Source organism: Temnothorax curvispinosus, unplaced genomic scaffold (genome assembly GCF_003070985.1).
Source record: "Temnothorax curvispinosus isolate PA1 unplaced genomic scaffold, ASM307098v1 QBEX01018008.1, whole genome shotgun sequence".
Classification (NCBI taxonomy): domain Eukaryota; kingdom Metazoa; phylum Arthropoda; class Insecta; order Hymenoptera; family Formicidae; genus Temnothorax; species Temnothorax curvispinosus.
Window position 1 is genome coordinate 116,223 of NW_020227788.1, and position 16,130 is coordinate 132,352.

At 43.9% G+C, this 16,130-nt stretch overlaps 1 protein-coding gene across 2 annotated transcripts; it reads right to left on the reverse strand.

Annotated features, from left to right (window-relative positions):
• Positions 1-79: 79 nt before the first annotated feature.
• LOC112468038 (hemocytin) lies at positions 80-16,095 on the reverse strand. Of its 2 annotated transcripts, none has more exons than XM_025037048.1 (29): positions 15,840-16,095; positions 15,548-15,700; positions 15,066-15,193; positions 14,805-14,964; positions 14,599-14,726; positions 14,422-14,517; positions 13,910-14,262; positions 13,173-13,743; positions 12,763-13,050; positions 12,245-12,675; positions 11,870-12,131; positions 11,544-11,774; positions 11,247-11,472; positions 10,969-11,174; positions 10,528-10,893; positions 10,007-10,345; positions 6,786-9,922; positions 5,300-6,675; positions 3,905-5,100; positions 3,200-3,553; positions 2,853-2,966; positions 2,536-2,757; positions 2,027-2,304; positions 1,589-1,867; positions 1,245-1,505; positions 1,003-1,155; positions 741-864; positions 458-610; positions 80-365 (listed from the first exon to the last, which is right to left on the reverse strand). In XM_025037048.1, the coding sequence occupies exons 1-29, from the start codon at positions 15,941-15,943 to the stop codon at positions 175-177; spliced, it is 11,880 nt and encodes a 3,959-aa protein (XP_024892816.1). In that variant the 5' UTR covers positions 15,944-16,095; the 3' UTR covers positions 80-174. The 2 variants fall into 2 exon arrangements, with proteins under 2 accessions (XP_024892816.1, XP_024892815.1); XM_025037047.1 differs by having other exon boundaries at positions 13,173-13,761.
• Positions 16,096-16,130: the final 35 nt, after the last annotated feature.

Below are 16,130 nucleotides of genomic sequence, written 5' to 3' on the forward strand. Positions count from 1 at the left end.
GTTGTAGAGATTTGCCTAATATAAAGTTAACAGGTTATTCGTAATCAATAAAAAAAAGAAAAATTATTAAAATATTTCTTTATTTTGCATATTAGAATACAAGAGTATATTTTATTATTTAAAAATACATGAATAAAAAATAAATGTGGCCAAGCCAGCATAGCCTTTCATAGATTAACCCTTGGTCTTTGTCTTCTTATTTTCGTTTTTAATGTCCGAGGAAGCACAATTTTGGCAAGAGCAAGAACGCGGAATTGTTAATTGTTTCCTCAATCTTCTGCCGTCTTCGCATATCAAATTAGCAACGATACCCATGTATTCCTTCACTTGACAGCAATGACAATCGTTCACTTGATTCCAATTTTCTGTGCGAGAAAAGAAAAACGAGATAAAAGAGTCGAACTGACCATTGTCACAGAATGTAATAGAAAATTTTAATTTGATTTTGCATTGTTACCATTGTCAAAGAATGTTGAAGACTGGCATGATCCGCTGCATCGTTTAACACCCTCAATAGCATCCACGTTTTTACATTTCCCAAATAACGGATGATTTACAACCAGCATGCCTACAGTACTGTTTGCATCCATGAAAATTGCCTCGCATGTTTCTAAGGAATAGTTATTAATAAACATTAATTAATCTTTATCAGGGATATTAATAAAAATGTACAGCAGAATTCCACAAGCACAGTAACAATATAAATGAAAAAATGCTTGTTCCCTTTTTTTTATACTTACCCTTAACTTGATCTTTTATATTAGTGCTTATGTTACATCGTTTACAGCATTGATCATGATAAATCAATTTGTCAGGGCAATCTGTTACATCTGGGCAAGCAGCTGGACTCACGGCGAGAGATAACTAAAATCATTGCAAAATTATAAAACTGATTGTATATATTTATTGTATGTTAATTAATTATATATAATTTGAAATTCCAAAAAAGATGTTAATTGCATCTGATCTAGAGACGTTTATTCTTCTTGGGAGATAACTTGCCTGTTCGTTAGTTTCCATACACGTGTATATGGTGCAATTATCATCAGACGACCATGTCATGCCAGGCGCGTATAGAGTATCCTGAAGCACGCAAAACGCTTGCTTGCATTCCCCGCAACACTTACCATCTTCTGGTTCCTGATACGACCATCCCTTGAAAATTGATCAACGCGATATTAATGAAACATCTTAAATTTAATAAAAGCACTTAAATGTTAGTACATGTAATAAAATATTCTTACTTGCGCACACTGTTTTGAACACACTTCAACTTCTTTGCGTTTCGTTATATTTGGACCACCCACACATGTCTCAATGACGCAGCTATCTGTAAGGGATTTCCACGTTTCTCCAGGTTTATATAATTTTCCGTCATTGTGACAAGCTGTTTTAACAATTTCCGGACAACATCTCCCTGGAATTTTGCGTGCTTCTATCTCGAAATCGAATTCCATTTGCGGATCGATTTCCGGGCAAGTCTCAGTATTTGCTTGTAGGTACACCTAAAAATGAATATCCGTGCAACTAAAACTAGTTCATAATTTTATTGATTAGTCGATATTTGGAATTATGTCAGTAATCTTACACTTCCATTTGCGGATTCGCAAAGATACGTTATGCAATGATCGTTCGAATACCATTGTTCTCCTATATTTTTAAGCGTGCCTTTTACAATGCACGCAACTTGGATACATGTACCACAGCAATTAACACTGGTATTATAAGGCTCCTGATATTTGTACCCATAGTCACAAGTGGTATCACATTCTTGGACTTTATTTAATAGCTGAATACCATCCGAATCTTTGTCACATTGCATCGTGAGACAAGCATTTTCAGCATTGGGCTTCCAAGTTTCGCCAACCTGTGATGAATGATATTAGTGATATTTTAAATTGTTTTTTAATATTTATATGTTATATATTTATATATTGTATTAATTATATATTGTATTAATATGCATTATAATAATAATATTAAAAGAATTGATGATATATATACGCATCAAAATGTTAGTTCTTACTTGGTATATTTTACTGTTCCATTTGCAGGCAATACGTTCAAAGATTGGACAGCATTTATCATCCAATACTATTTCTTCCAACACATAATCGTCTATATCAGGGTGCACGCTCATATTTGAACATTCCGTGAATAAACAATTAGCTTTAGGACCATCATTCGAACTCTCGCACACGCATGTTTTGCATTTACCATCCTTCCATTCTTCACCAATTTTTTTCGCTATCACTTGTTGCTTGCCTTGGTCTTCGTTATAAAGACAAACGTCCTTCGGAGGCACTAATGCAAATGTAAAATAATTAAATTAACAATAAAATCAATATTTCCATTTTATAGAATTTATATTTCTTTACAATAAAAATACGTAGTGTTAAAAATATTGATTTCTTAAAAAAATGTGTATGTCATTTTAAATTACGTTGAAAATGTTACGATACTTCTCAGTTCAGCAACGTCCGCATACACATAATTTGACAAAATGCAAAAACAACTACAAAAAGAAAAATGTACCACATTCGTAAGTGGGACAACAACTGTCTACAAGCATCGTTGTAACAGCGTTGTAGTAATCCGGACAGTTCGGTACAGGGGGACAAATTCTCGGATCGCATATTTTAGTTGGCCGCGGGCAGCAACCGGATGTATTCATTATCTGTGTGAAACCAGGTTGCAGTTGCTCAACTTCGTTTGTAAAATTGTCGAAAATAGGACATTCACTTGCAGGCAAGCATTCTGAAATTACATACGATATTATGTACCTTGCAACAAGGATTAGATAAAAACTGATGAATAATTATAGAAGGTGCGGTAACACACGTTATACGTACGACATATAAATTTGTGGCAACCATCAGCGTCGATAATCGCTTTCATTTTCTGGCCAAAGCCACATTCCGGCTCCTGTGACTCAACACATATTGTAGGTGCTGTTGGTTTTGGAGCTACGTGGAAAAATCGTTAGATTATAAACAGACGTAATAAAATATATTCCTATTCATTAAAATTGCAGCGTCAGACAGCCACAAGTGTAATTATATTCTTTAACTTTTGTTATTATTATTCTTTTATAAAATAAATTTTTTACAAAACTAAAACTTACAATTTTGATAAGTGAATCATATGTATACATATTACTTAGAAATGTAATTTCCCGTGGCGTTATATGTCAACTTACCGCACAAATATTTATTGCAACATCTTTCCTCCGTTCCATTGATAAGTACAGGTGTCATATTTTCCTCGCAGATCGTGTCCAACACAGGACATTCCATCGTTTGGCAGTTTACAACCCCATCATTGCAATTGCATTCGGTGCATTTATCCGGATGCCAGATATCTCCCTGTACATGACCATCCTTGTCACAGACGAAGCAATCTTTCTTCGGTATGCAGGAATCATTGTAGAATACGTGATCCACTGGGCAAAAGCATCCTTCCACAGGAGCAGATGCGCAGTTAAGATTGTCCGAATCTTTTATAGTATTACATGTTTCTTTGCAGCTGGACCCGCATGCTTGGTAGACGAGATCTGAGCGACAAATATATCTGTTTAAGTTAGGAGAATATACTTTTTGGCAATTTGATATTTAATTAGAGATTGCTCATTTCTCTGTTATAAATTGTGTTTCAAGTTATTAATTAAATTAATATGATTAAAAAAGTTTTAAAGATTTTTTTCTGAATAGCAAAAGTGGATTGAAATTAATGCATATAATAATCATTTCAATCTAGAAAAGTTATTATATAAACTGAATATAAAATATATATATATATATAGAATATTCACGAAACATTCTTTGTATAATTTGATTTTCAATTTTGTTTGGCAAATATATTGTTTAAACAAATTCAATAATTAAGATATCAGACAGAAGCTCACGCTTAGGACATTCGTAAGGGCAGATTTCATCGGTTCTCCAATCTAGACATAATCCAGCTTCCGAACACTTCCTCGCATACATCTTTATGCTGTCGCAATAGTTTCCGCCGGTGCACAACGCATCGTGACAGCAATCTAAATATGGTTTTGGGTCGACAATGCTGTAACACTGCTCGAACGCCGCTAAATCTAGAAGAATCTTTGTGCAAGGATCTTCTTCCGCTAGCGGTGGCGTACACTGAGGTTGACGATTGCTGGAACATGTCTGATCGTTCAGGCCCAACTGCGTTGACAGATCCTCGACTAACCAGGATCTGCCGAACTCCTCGGCGTCATCGGTGATCTCCCCGTTGCGTTTCTTGAAACCACTTTCGGCATCGGCATTGCAGTTGCCGCACAAACCCTCGGTATCATCGCTAAAGATATGCGAAGGAAGTTTCAAGGTAAACGCGAAATTCTGTTGAAAGGCGACGAGTTCCAATTGGATAGACGGTATGAGCAGAGTCACATCTCCAACGGACATTCGATCTAAAACAATCCATGTGCGGTTGTGCGGGAATTTGTTCACTTGGGAATCATCAATCGTCACCCGTAGATCTTTCGAACGTTCCGCGCGCTTGATTTGCACCACGTGCTTCTCGTAGAGCAGCGTGATAGCCTCCGTGCACGTGCCGGTAACACAATACCCGTTAGTGATCAAGATTTGATACGCGCGAGTCCCGTCCGGACTCTTCGCGTTCTCCACATTCCCTGAAAGCAGGTAAGTGCAATTGCCAGCGAATCTGAAGTCCTTGCGATTGAAGCCGATGAATTTGGCGTCGCCAAGGCCATCACACACGCAGTCCCGACACTGCGCTGGCGGCACGCACTCGTTGTCTCGACGCACCAGGCCGTCCGGGCAGAAGCAGCCGGGGAAGCAAACGCCCCGCATTGCCGGACACGGTTCCACCTCGTGCAGATTATCGCAGGTGATCTCGCATTTGCTGCGGAAGCAATCCCGATGAATAAACGGCGACGGGCAGCTCGCGGGACAATCGTAAGCGGTTCTCCAATCCGACAACTGATCGGCGCCAGGACCGATGGCAGCTTCGCACTCGCCGACAAAGCTCGTCAGCAGAAGACACCGGCAGCCTTCGTAAGAGCTGTTAGAAGTAGATAGGCAAGAGCACATGCTCTCTACGCAGCGAGACACAAACCTGCGACAATAGTAATAACAATTTATTTTAAGGAAATATATATTGTATATTTTTTAAATAATATAATTTATATAGAAACTCATTTAGCATAAGCGGACAAAACTTCGTTTCAAGACCTTAATTTTGTTAACGAATTTTACGCTCGTTTTAATCGTTTGAGTTAGCAAATTTCCATTGTTGAATATTTATAAAATACTACCTGTCGACGTCGACGACTGCTGAGCACGCGTCCAATAACATCGGACTCTTCACGGAGTTACAGATTGTCCAACCCTGCTTCTGAACGTCACGCGGACACACGTGCAGATCGCATTCCGTGTCTTCCATCGCCCAGCTATCTCCAAACTGAACGGTGCTCCTCGCTTGGGTACCTTCGGGTGTCTGGCGATCGTTCGCAATATTACCGTCGAAGTATCCGCACAGGCCATCCACGCGTCCAGCCAGTTTAGCGGCGACGCCGATCTTCACGTTGGTGCCCGAGTCCCAGATCACCCAAAAGCCATAGCGGTGTGAGACAAAGATAATCTTGTCGCCCGTGCGCGAAAGCTCGAAGCCGGGGAAACGATTTCCGAGTCGCACAATCTGCTTGGCCGTGAAGGTATACTCGTCTATGTCCGCGTGCAGATCCGGGTAGAGCACGATCGCGTGCTCGTTCAGCATCACCGCCAGGATCCGCGTGCAGGACCGTTGCCCGTACGAGTCGACGCACAGCTTCTCCAGCGTGACGTACCACTCGTTACCGTACATGTCCCGGGCTAGAATGTGATTGCAGATATCGTACTTGTACTCCATATTGTCGAATGTGTTGAACGTTCTGCCCGTGACGTTGCAGATCGCCTCTTGCGGTGACAACGGTCGACAAATGTATTTAGGACACTTGCGCATCTTATACATGCTCATCTTCTCGTACACTACCTCATAATCCGGCGGGCAGAACGCTTCTGGACACTTTACTGGCTTTTCCTCGCCGGGATAGACAGGAGGGCTAGCAGGCACGCAAATAAACTCAGGGCATTGGACGTTCTCCGTTGCTAGTTGACGATCTTGGTCCTTCATCGGACGATCATGGAATGGATGCTTCCTCTGTCCCTTCGTCTTTGTGAAACCTTTGTGACCTTTGGATTTTACATTAGTCTTAACATTGTGTTGCGACTTATCGTACAGCCGGGACGCCTTTTTGAAAACTACTCTGTAACCGGGTGGACAAATCGGTTTCTCGCATGGCAGCGGACCAACTGGAGTAGGACCGACAGTCGTGATTTCCTGCTTGATTGTCCCTGGAGATTGTTCGGTCGCGATAGGAGTCGTGGAAATTATCTTTGGACAATCTGTCTCGTCATCCGGACAATCCTGAACGCCGTCGCACCATGCAGTCTCGTTTATACACACGTCGCTCGTAGCACAGTGCCTGGTGCCCGCTGGGCAAGGTTTGCAGAGGCAAGCGCACAGTTCGCCGACGACAGATCGCAGGCCTGGCTTCGAGCAAGGCTCGCACTTCTTCGGTAAGCACGCAGCTGTTCCGGAGAAGGAGCACACGCATTGCTGGCAATCCTCCGTCTCATACATGCTTCCTACCTGTAATATAAGCATTATTGTATATATATTTATCGCAGCCTATCGTTAAAAAGTTTATTCCAGGACTTCAATAAATTGCATATTATCGTTATTGTTACTATTGTTATTACCGCGTAAGGAATATGCCCGACTACGCAAGGGCACTCCCGCTTCGGTACGCACGACTCTCCGTCCCACCAGTGGAGATCCTCGCATCTGCAGCCTTCGTCGTTCGACGTTTGATCGATCCCATCGCACACATTGCACTCTCGATCGACGGATATTGTTGTCGATTTGGCTGTCGTTGTTATTGGTACAGGATACGATAAATAGCAGCCCAGAACTTCGACCTTCAACGCGACGTGATTGTGCCACTTGACGGGTTGTATCCTCAGGAATTTCGCGTGCAACGGCCTCTCGAAGAATGTCGTCCGTCGGCTTTCCGCGTCGAAATTGCCGAGGAACACCTTCTCGACGCCGTTCTCATCGACAACCGGATTCCAGTGACGTTCGTCGTTGCTGTAGAATATTTTGTAAGCAGTCGTCCAAGCGCCGTCGCCACCCTTGGTCGTGACTCCGGTCAGATTTCGAGCCTCCAGGAAGTCAAATTGAACGTATTGATGAGGATTGTCCAAAGCCGCGCGCCACGCACCTTCCACGGATAACCGAAGATGTTGAACCAGCTGCGGCGAGCTCGACACCGAGACCTGCTGGATGGTCATCAGTCCGTTGTCCAATCCCATCGGATCCTCGCACACCGGTCGCACGATCTTCTCGGAAGTTGTTGTCTTCATCGTAGTCATTGACATCGCGCGATCCTGACAACCCAGTACTTCCACTTTGATCGCAATCCCGTTGTGCCACGTCAGCGGATTGATGCGAACAACCCTCGCCTCCACCGGTTGATAGAATTTTTGCTTCACGGACTGGACCTTGTCGACGGGCCCTCTGAACACACGTGGATGTTTTTCATGATCGAGCACGTATGAGAAGGTCTGGCCGTCCTCCGAGAAGAGCATCCTGTAACTGGTTACGAATTTATCTTCGGAAACGCCGCCTTGCAAGATCACACCGTAAATCGGTTCAGGTTTATTGAACTCGATGTCAAGCCACTGATTTGCGTTCGTCGTCTCGGGTTCCCAGAACTTCTTGGGTAGCAGCAATGTTCCTTCCGTCTGTACTAACAGGTCCTCGGATAATAAAACGGGCTTCTTACTGCTGCTAGTATGGACAGTCACTTCCTTCCGCAGATTTTGTATCAGCGGTACGTAGTCGGCATCATCGCATTCCCCGGGTGGAGTGACCGTGCTGTGTAGAAGGATTGTTTCGACGGATGACGAGGTGACTGGTGATGTCCCCCAAGTGTTTTCAGAGGTTGTACTGAGCGGTGGTTGCGCGGTAACAGTTGTTTCCGGTCCCTTTCCCGTCCCTACCGTCACTTCATGACCCGAGATGCTATAGCAGAAAGTCGTGTCGCATGTGTAATAATTATTGATGCATTGGCAGGTCTCGCAGTCGGACTCCTTCCTGATAGCACCGGGCGCGACCGAGCTTCCATCGTGGGACCTACAAGAGCAGTGACTCGCCTCCACGCAAGTGACACTGTCTCTCCAGAAAGTGTGTGAGGGACACGTTGGTCGGTCGATCGGGACGCATCCGGAAACGCAATTGGTACCTTCGCCACAATGACCCTGCGTCATCAGGATGTGACGATAGTATTGGCATGCTCTGTCGCACTGGATCGCGCATTCGCTCCACGCCTCGCCGTCCTTGCACACGTTCGTGGTCGATACGATTTTTTTCACCGTAGTCGACACCGTGTTCTCGTAGTGGCTGCCAGTGTTGCTGCTCCACTCGATTTTGCCGCTGGTTGGCGTAGTTCGTCCGGATGCTGAACATTCTGGTCGCGTGCGTAAAACCTCCGTCGGCCAATCACATGTCTGGGTCTCCGAATTGTAAAGAGTGCCGGGACCGCACGACTTTTCCACCAGTTCGTGCCCCGTCGATGTGGGAACACACTGATAAAACAGCTGACAGTTCGTCGGATGTGGTGAATTGGGATTCGCTACATCGCATTTCAGACCTTGTTTCTCCCCGGTCACCGTGCTGACCTCCGTTGTCACGTTTTCGACACCGTGCGTAGTCGATTCGGAGCAGCGGCACAACACGCTAATCTCGAAGTCCATGCAAGGAAGATTCGGGTGTGATTGGCAATACAAGCCACGCTCCAGACTGCACTCCACGTCCAGGCCGGTCTCCTTCGGGCTCAAGTGTCCCTTGACGGATCTGCATCTTATATCAACGATGTGCTTCCTATCGCAAACTGCGAGTCCGTTTGCGTTGGCGAGATCCATCGAATTGGGCAACGGCTCTACGTCCAAGAACTTCTTCCCTTTCACCATTGGATCCTTGTTGATCCACGTGGTCCAGCCGTCCACGCATTTCTGGGGCTCTGCTCCAGCAGCAGTAATAGCAGTGGTAGTGGCGATGCTGGTACAAGCTTCTCCCTTGCAGGTCACTCTGCCGCGGCTGCAAAAGCAGCTGTGGCAATCATCGCCACTGATTCTATCACCCTCGTAGTATGTCACCCCATTGAGCTCAGTGCAGAAAGGTTTCGCGCACGTCGATCTGGGTATACATTCAGTGTAACTGGAATTTCGGTACACTTGGCCTTCGGGACAAGGCTGGAACTGGCAGCCCTCCACGCACGTATCCTCCGCGCACAGATGTGAGCCGTCTTTTACGGTCATAGAATTATCACACGTCTCACGTGGACAGGTCGAGACGCAGGGTGAATACGTGCTGCATTTTTCGTCGCATTGTAATGGGCAGAGCTCTTGCGTTCGCCACTTCACGGGAACACCCCGTACGTTGCATTCGTGCGCGTACGCGGCTAACGCTGTGCACAGGCACTCGCAGTCGCCACCGGCGTCGCAGCTGCACGCGTCGAAGATGCAATTGCGCAGGTATGATTCGACCTCCACTTCTGAGTGACACGGCGAGAATAACGGCGACTTCAGCACGTCGCATTGCCGTAACGACCACAGTTTACGTTCTGGATGTTGCTCGCAGGCATCACCCTGCACGTCCTTCGGTTCGGGACAAAACGTATCCTTTTTCCACGAGTCGCCGAACAGATTAACGGAAGCCTCGGATATCCCGCCGGATGGTGTCTTAAAGTCGTCCTCGGCGTTGTTGTTGTAGTCGCCACATAGACCCATCGTGCGACCCTTCCATTCCGGGTTTAATCTTACGTAGACTCTGGTACCTAATCAAAAGAATTACCAAAAACTTCCTTCAAAAAAATTCAGCCGATTTACATTTAGATTTAGACAATCTGCACAGTGCTTACCCTTGTCCCATTGTAAAACCAATCCTAAATCTGGCACGTCAACGAATACAAAGAGACCAGCGGTCCTTATCGACAGTCTCTTAAAAGGTCCCTTAGGTAGCGCTTTCCCTTTGGTTAAAACTAGCTCTTCCTGTTGTTCACCGCTGCCAATCGTGAGCTTAATCGATTTCGAGCATGCAACTCCATTTGTACCGCAGGGTACGTTCTGAATCGAGACATCGAAACAATCTTCCTTATTCAGGGCACTCTTCACTAGGACATAGTCGCATACACCTTGGAAATCATATGTTTTACCATCAAATGTCTTATAATGCGAATCGCCCCATACAGAACAGACTCCTGCAAAAAGAATATTATTTCAGCATAAAAATATGATGTGGGATTGTGATAGAGTAAATCAAATTCTCTTTCGTTTGAAGCGATACAATATATACTTGTTGACAAAGTTGAGGAATAAAACATACAGAGAAATAATGAAAACAGTTTTAATTAATAGCGAGTTAGTGTAGAAAAAAAATCACCTGCACAAATTCTGTCCGTGCACTTCCACTTGGTGCCCTCGCACATGCAAGTATTACACTCGGCCTGTATAACCGAGCCTTGTTTGTAGCTCTTTCCGCCGTGATGACAAGGACAGTCCTCTTCTTTGATGCATGCACCATTCGGCGCATCTAAGACATATCCGGATTTGCAGATGCAACCAGACGTGCACACCGATGGCGTTTGGTCGTTCCGTATGTGCATGTTGCTGCAAGTTCTCTGGTTCGTCGGCTCGCAGTCCGTCACCTCCAGATGCTTGCCAGCCTGGCAAACGGAAAGCAGTTCCGTGACCGGTGAATAATCTCGAATCTCGTCTGGCGTTGCCAACCGGCACTCCCATACGCCGCCTGGAAGATCAGTGTAGAATAAAATTTTACATTACGAAATACTACCGGGAACAGATTCGTGCTTTAGACACCGACCTACACAAGAGCAAAACTCTTGTCCCTTGTTGCCCGGGCGGACTTCTCGATGATTAGGCTTGTACTCGCGACCCGCGTGCATGCAGGGACACTGAGCGATCGGGATGCACTCGCCGTTCACGTCTAACGTCTGGCCGTCTGGACAATTGCAACCTTCCACGCACTCCTGCTTGCAGTCCCGATAAAAGGAGATGTCCGCGCACGATCTGCATCGATAAATTGAGCGTGCGAAAAGCAACTCGAGAAGCAAGTGCAGTGAATACGTTACAGCGTGCTACCTTGCGCAACTGTTTCCACAGATTTGATAGGTCTGTCCGCCGCTGCAATGAATTTTACACTCGCCGATTTCAGTACGCCACGAAAGTTTCACACCGAGCGCCGCGCAATCTTTCGCATATGCTGCTAGCATGGGGCAGAGGCACGATTTTATATCAGCGTCGCACGCGCACATGTCGTACATGCAGTCCCGATGAAATTCCGTCGGATCGACATACCAATGGCAATCTGAAGTAACAGGAAAATAGTGAGATTATTCGAAACCATCTATAGATATAAAAAAAAAGTTTTATATGTACCTGAGAAAATATCACTATGTATCTTGGAACAGTGTTCTTCCGCGGTTGCTCGCCTTTGAGGATTCAACTCGCAGGGATGTTTTGGTTCGCTCTCGGACTCATCAACGCAATATTCACTTGTCTTCCATTTATTGGCGAAAGCAATCGCCGCAGGTTCTATATCACCGTCAGGCGTTATAAAATCATCCTTTTGATTTTCGGTAAACGTTCCGCAAAGTCCTTTCGTTCTACCTGAATAATCGTGGTTCGACCAGAGAAATATTCTTTGAAGATACAATAACATAGGTAATTCTTATTATAATGATAGAACATAAGACAGAGTTTACCGTGAAATTCAGCAGGAGCGTTAATATAAACGCGTGATACACCATCCCACCACACTTCCAAAGCATTTGGCAGGTGAATCACCATAAATATGCTGCTTGCAATTCGTATTCGGGCACCATCAAATAGCATCGGGAACTTCATTACCTCATCACCATTTATCGTGATCTGGCGATTCTGCTTTAATTTTATAGAGGTATCCCTGAAAGTGACTATAACAGCTTTGACGCACGACGGGGAGTCTGTAGAGGCAAAGCCCATTCTCTGAAATAAATGATAATTAATTAGAAATTATTAATAGGTGGGGAAATAAGTAATAAAATTACTAAAAGTTCAATATGACAAGTTTCTTCAACAAAAGAGAAATTTTTTCTGACCTCGGATATCGTTCCGGAACACGGGACGTTTTCGCTCTCGATCGTATAATTTTCCCCCTTCATCAAGTAATATTTGCATTTTCCCATGAAATCGTAATGCTTGCCGTCGAACGTGGTATAATGCGGGTCGCCCAAGACGGCGCATCTGGCACCGCATCGTATTTGCGTGCACACCCACTTGCCGGAAGTGCACGTGCAAGTGTTGCAGCCCTTCGGCACGCTCGTGCCTGGTTGGAACAGTTTGCCTCTCAATCTGCACGGGCATTCCTCCGGAGAGACGCATTTGCCTTGGTGCTCCAAGGTGCCTGCCGGACAGAAACAACCTTCCTCGCACTCGGAACTCTCGCTCGTCGCTTCGATGCCGGACGAACAAGACGCTTCCACCTTTGGACCGCATGACATGTACACTCGTCCACTGTCACAGGTAATCGCTAAAAGTAATTTATTTATTTATTTAGGAATAGTAATTGAGTAAGACAACGAGTAAGTAACGTTTATAAAATATTTTATTAACTCACGACAAGTATCATCGTTTCTCCACGCGGTTAATCGCGCGATTCCTTTGTAAGCGCATTGGCGAATATAAACATCCATGGTATCACAAGCGCATTTCCTTCTGTCATCGTGTTTGCATGCACAATAATCCCACAAGCATGCATCGGCCAGTTCAGAAAGATTGATTGTATCAGCGCAAGCCTTGAATTTATGGTTCGAGAGTAACTTAGTGCAGAACTGGAAGGCATCATGAGCAAATTCATCTCTCGATTCACACGCGTGTTGTACACTCGGATAATCGTCGCATGGTTCTATAAAATAAAGTACGTCGTAACTGTTAAAACATTTGTCTGTTAACGTGGATCATATTTTACGTAAGATAATTTAGCATTTACAAAGTGCAGATTAAAAATGTAATTCTCATTATCGTTACCTTCGAAACTTTTGACGCGCCAGGAACTTGCCAACGCCGGTACAGTTTCAGCGTAACTTCCGCTCTTCATTAAGAATTCGTCGTTCGGATCGTCATTCATAGTACCGCACAGACCAGCCGTTTTGTTCCACATACTCTCGGAAGCCTCAATCTGCAGTAGCAAGGCGCCGTCCCACTTCAGCTTCACGCCCAGCGAGTCGAGGGAGACGAGGATGAAATGCGCGGACTTGTCCACGCGCAATCCAGGCAAGTACACCGGTATCGGCAGCGATCGTTTGTCGTTGGAAAACATCGGCATACCTGTATCGTCGCTGGTGAGTACGTACTTCTTGTCATGCACGAACAGTTTCACGATCTTGGAGCAATGACGATCCGATCCGGTTCTGCAGCCCGGGCCATTCGACGCGATGATTGTACAAACACCGTCTTGCGTATCTCGAAGAAGCGTGTGCGAGCAGCCGCTATCGAAGCTGTAGATTCTATCGTCGAAGGTCTTGTAGTGCGTGCCTCCCCAGGTAAAGCACGTCTTCGGTCTCGATCGACTCATCTCAAATACCATTACGCGATCGTCCTGAGTATTAAATCGAATCTGTAATGTTTCATATACCGTATAAATTAATTATATCATTCTCACTTTATTAATTTGGTAAACATAGTTTCTTTTTGCATGTAACACTTTTAGTATCTATTACGTATCTAAATTTTATTGATATTGAATGAATCGATAAACTATTTACTGGATGTGAAGACGCATCACTGCCGTGAATCCTGTAATTTTCACCATAAATCTCCTGCTTCATTTTGGCGTCGTAAACATTTTCCATTGACCAGGAGTGATTCGATTCCCGTACGTAGGTGTTGTGGAAGGTGCCGTATGAGATAATCTTGATGTTATTTTCGACCTTGCATTGCGGTACGGGCTGCGGTTCAAAGATCCCCTTGTCGTAGGTGCAAATGTAAACTGAGGAAGCTGGGAACTCGAATTCTATTCCCGATGGACAGTACAGCGTGCAGGAATACGTGTCGCCGGAATCTCTGCAGTGATATCCACCATTGAAGTGTAGTTTCTCGGCATCGCAAACATCGGCAGCTGCCATCCATACATGTTGAGTAAATATAAAATTTGAAAAAAATAAATTATAAACATATAACACGAAAGAAATTTATTTAATAAAGTTTATTTTCGCATATATTTTCCGTTAGATAAAACTGAAACTACTACGAATTATAAAGACATCTCTTCACTTACAGTATTGACACTGAGGTCCCCGATAATCCTGCGGGCATTGGCATACATTCATCGGCAGACAATTGCCACCATTTTGACAGGGTGGATCACACACAGCTGTAGAGACACAATTTTGTTAAAGAGACTATGTCCCCGATTTTACATGGCGTAGAGAAATTTTAATAGTTATACGCATACGTTCGCAATCCGGAATTGAGACCCAGTCGCTTCTGGTTGGCATCCAACTCCCGTTCTTGCAGATTAGATTAGCGACCGATGAGCCGTCAGGAAAAGTAAAATGTTCCATACAGGATATGGTGCATGTTCTTAAAGAAAAAGTCAAAAAGAATTAATAATTTTTACTTGCAGAAATGTAAAATATAATCTATACACATTATACTCACTTCGAATTACATCTTTTATAGGAATTGAGCACGGGCGGAGAATAATTCAGACACGGTTTATCTTCGAATTGGCACTGCGGGCCAGTAAAGTGGGTAGGACAGTCGCAATGATGAGGCGCAACGCATATCCCCTTATTTTGACATTCCGGCATGCAGATCGCTATCGAAAGATTTAACGATTTAGATCGCGAAGATATTTTGTCGTTTCTCGATCTTCTACATCTATTATAAATTAAATATAGATTTGCTTTTGCTACGTACGTTCACAATGTGGTATCGAGTTCCACTCGGTTCCTCCAATGTGCCATTCCTTATCAACGCAAGTAATTGTCAGTTGAAGTGCGCCGTTCGGAAATTTGTAATCCGGTGCACAACTTGCGATACAACCGCTATTCACAAAGAATTGTTACATCTATCATATTTCTTTAACGTATTATACGTTACACTTCAATTCGTAGAATTAAAAATAGCTCGTAATCTTTATATCTTCAAGAATTCATAATATTGCAAATATCTATTTTAAAAATTACACGAAAATTTGTCAGTTTATCTATCGGGTAATTTAAACGTGATTTAAAATTTGTAATATCATCTTCATCATTTCAACTTTCAATATATAGGGCCGATTTCACAGTCTCCGATTAACTTGATCCTCCGATTAAAGGGGACAGTTAGAAAGAGATGCAGAGTGAGTTAATCGGAGAATCAAATTAATCGGAGACTGTAAAATCGGCTCATAGTACCTGTCCAGAGAACATTTTATTTTGCCGTTTACAGGCGCGCCTGGTCTACGTGCACAACCCCCTGCGAATACGCGTTTTCCTCCTTTGCTGCTTTTAACATTGTAGAAGCCGCCGACCACTGAATCTGGCGCATCATCCAGCATGTCCTCCTCCCTAATACACGAGACAGGACATTTTTAATACAATTTACATAATTTGTTTCTTAAGGAAAGCAGAATGTATAATATGTCATTTTACATATTATAAAAAAGAATTTCTGTTTTTACAATAGAAAGATGTACAATATACTAACTCATTTGCTTCTTGCGCGTCCATAGGCCCTGAATATCCATGTTTTATATTGCTCGCAATGATAATCAGCACGAATAAACGCCTGAGTATCTGCAACGGTATCATGATACCAGCGCGAATTTCGTGTTCACGTGCCAGAAGAAGTTTAACTTGTATTTTCGACGAAGCTCGTGGACCAAGTAACACTTTTAAAAAGCGCAAATCGGAGAGAACAGCCCTTTTATATATCTACCTCTAGAAGGAAACGGATAAGTGATAAGCTCAAGTTGCACTTGATAAACGAGAAAGATGA

Bases quoted from the DNA above. Each gene is read 5' to 3' on its own strand.
- LOC112468038 (XM_025037047.1), bottom strand. From the start codon at position 15,943: ATGATACCGTTGCAGATACTCAGGCGTTTATTCGTGCTGATTATCATT. The intron at 9,923-10,006 runs GTAAGCACTGTG...TCTTTTGATTAG, and splicing joins GGTTTTACAATGGGACAAGG to GTACCAGAGTCTACGTAAGA. The intron at 1,506-1,588 runs GTAAGATTACTG...ATTCATTTTTAG, and splicing joins GCGAATCCGCAAATGGAAGT to GTGTACCTACAAGCAAATAC.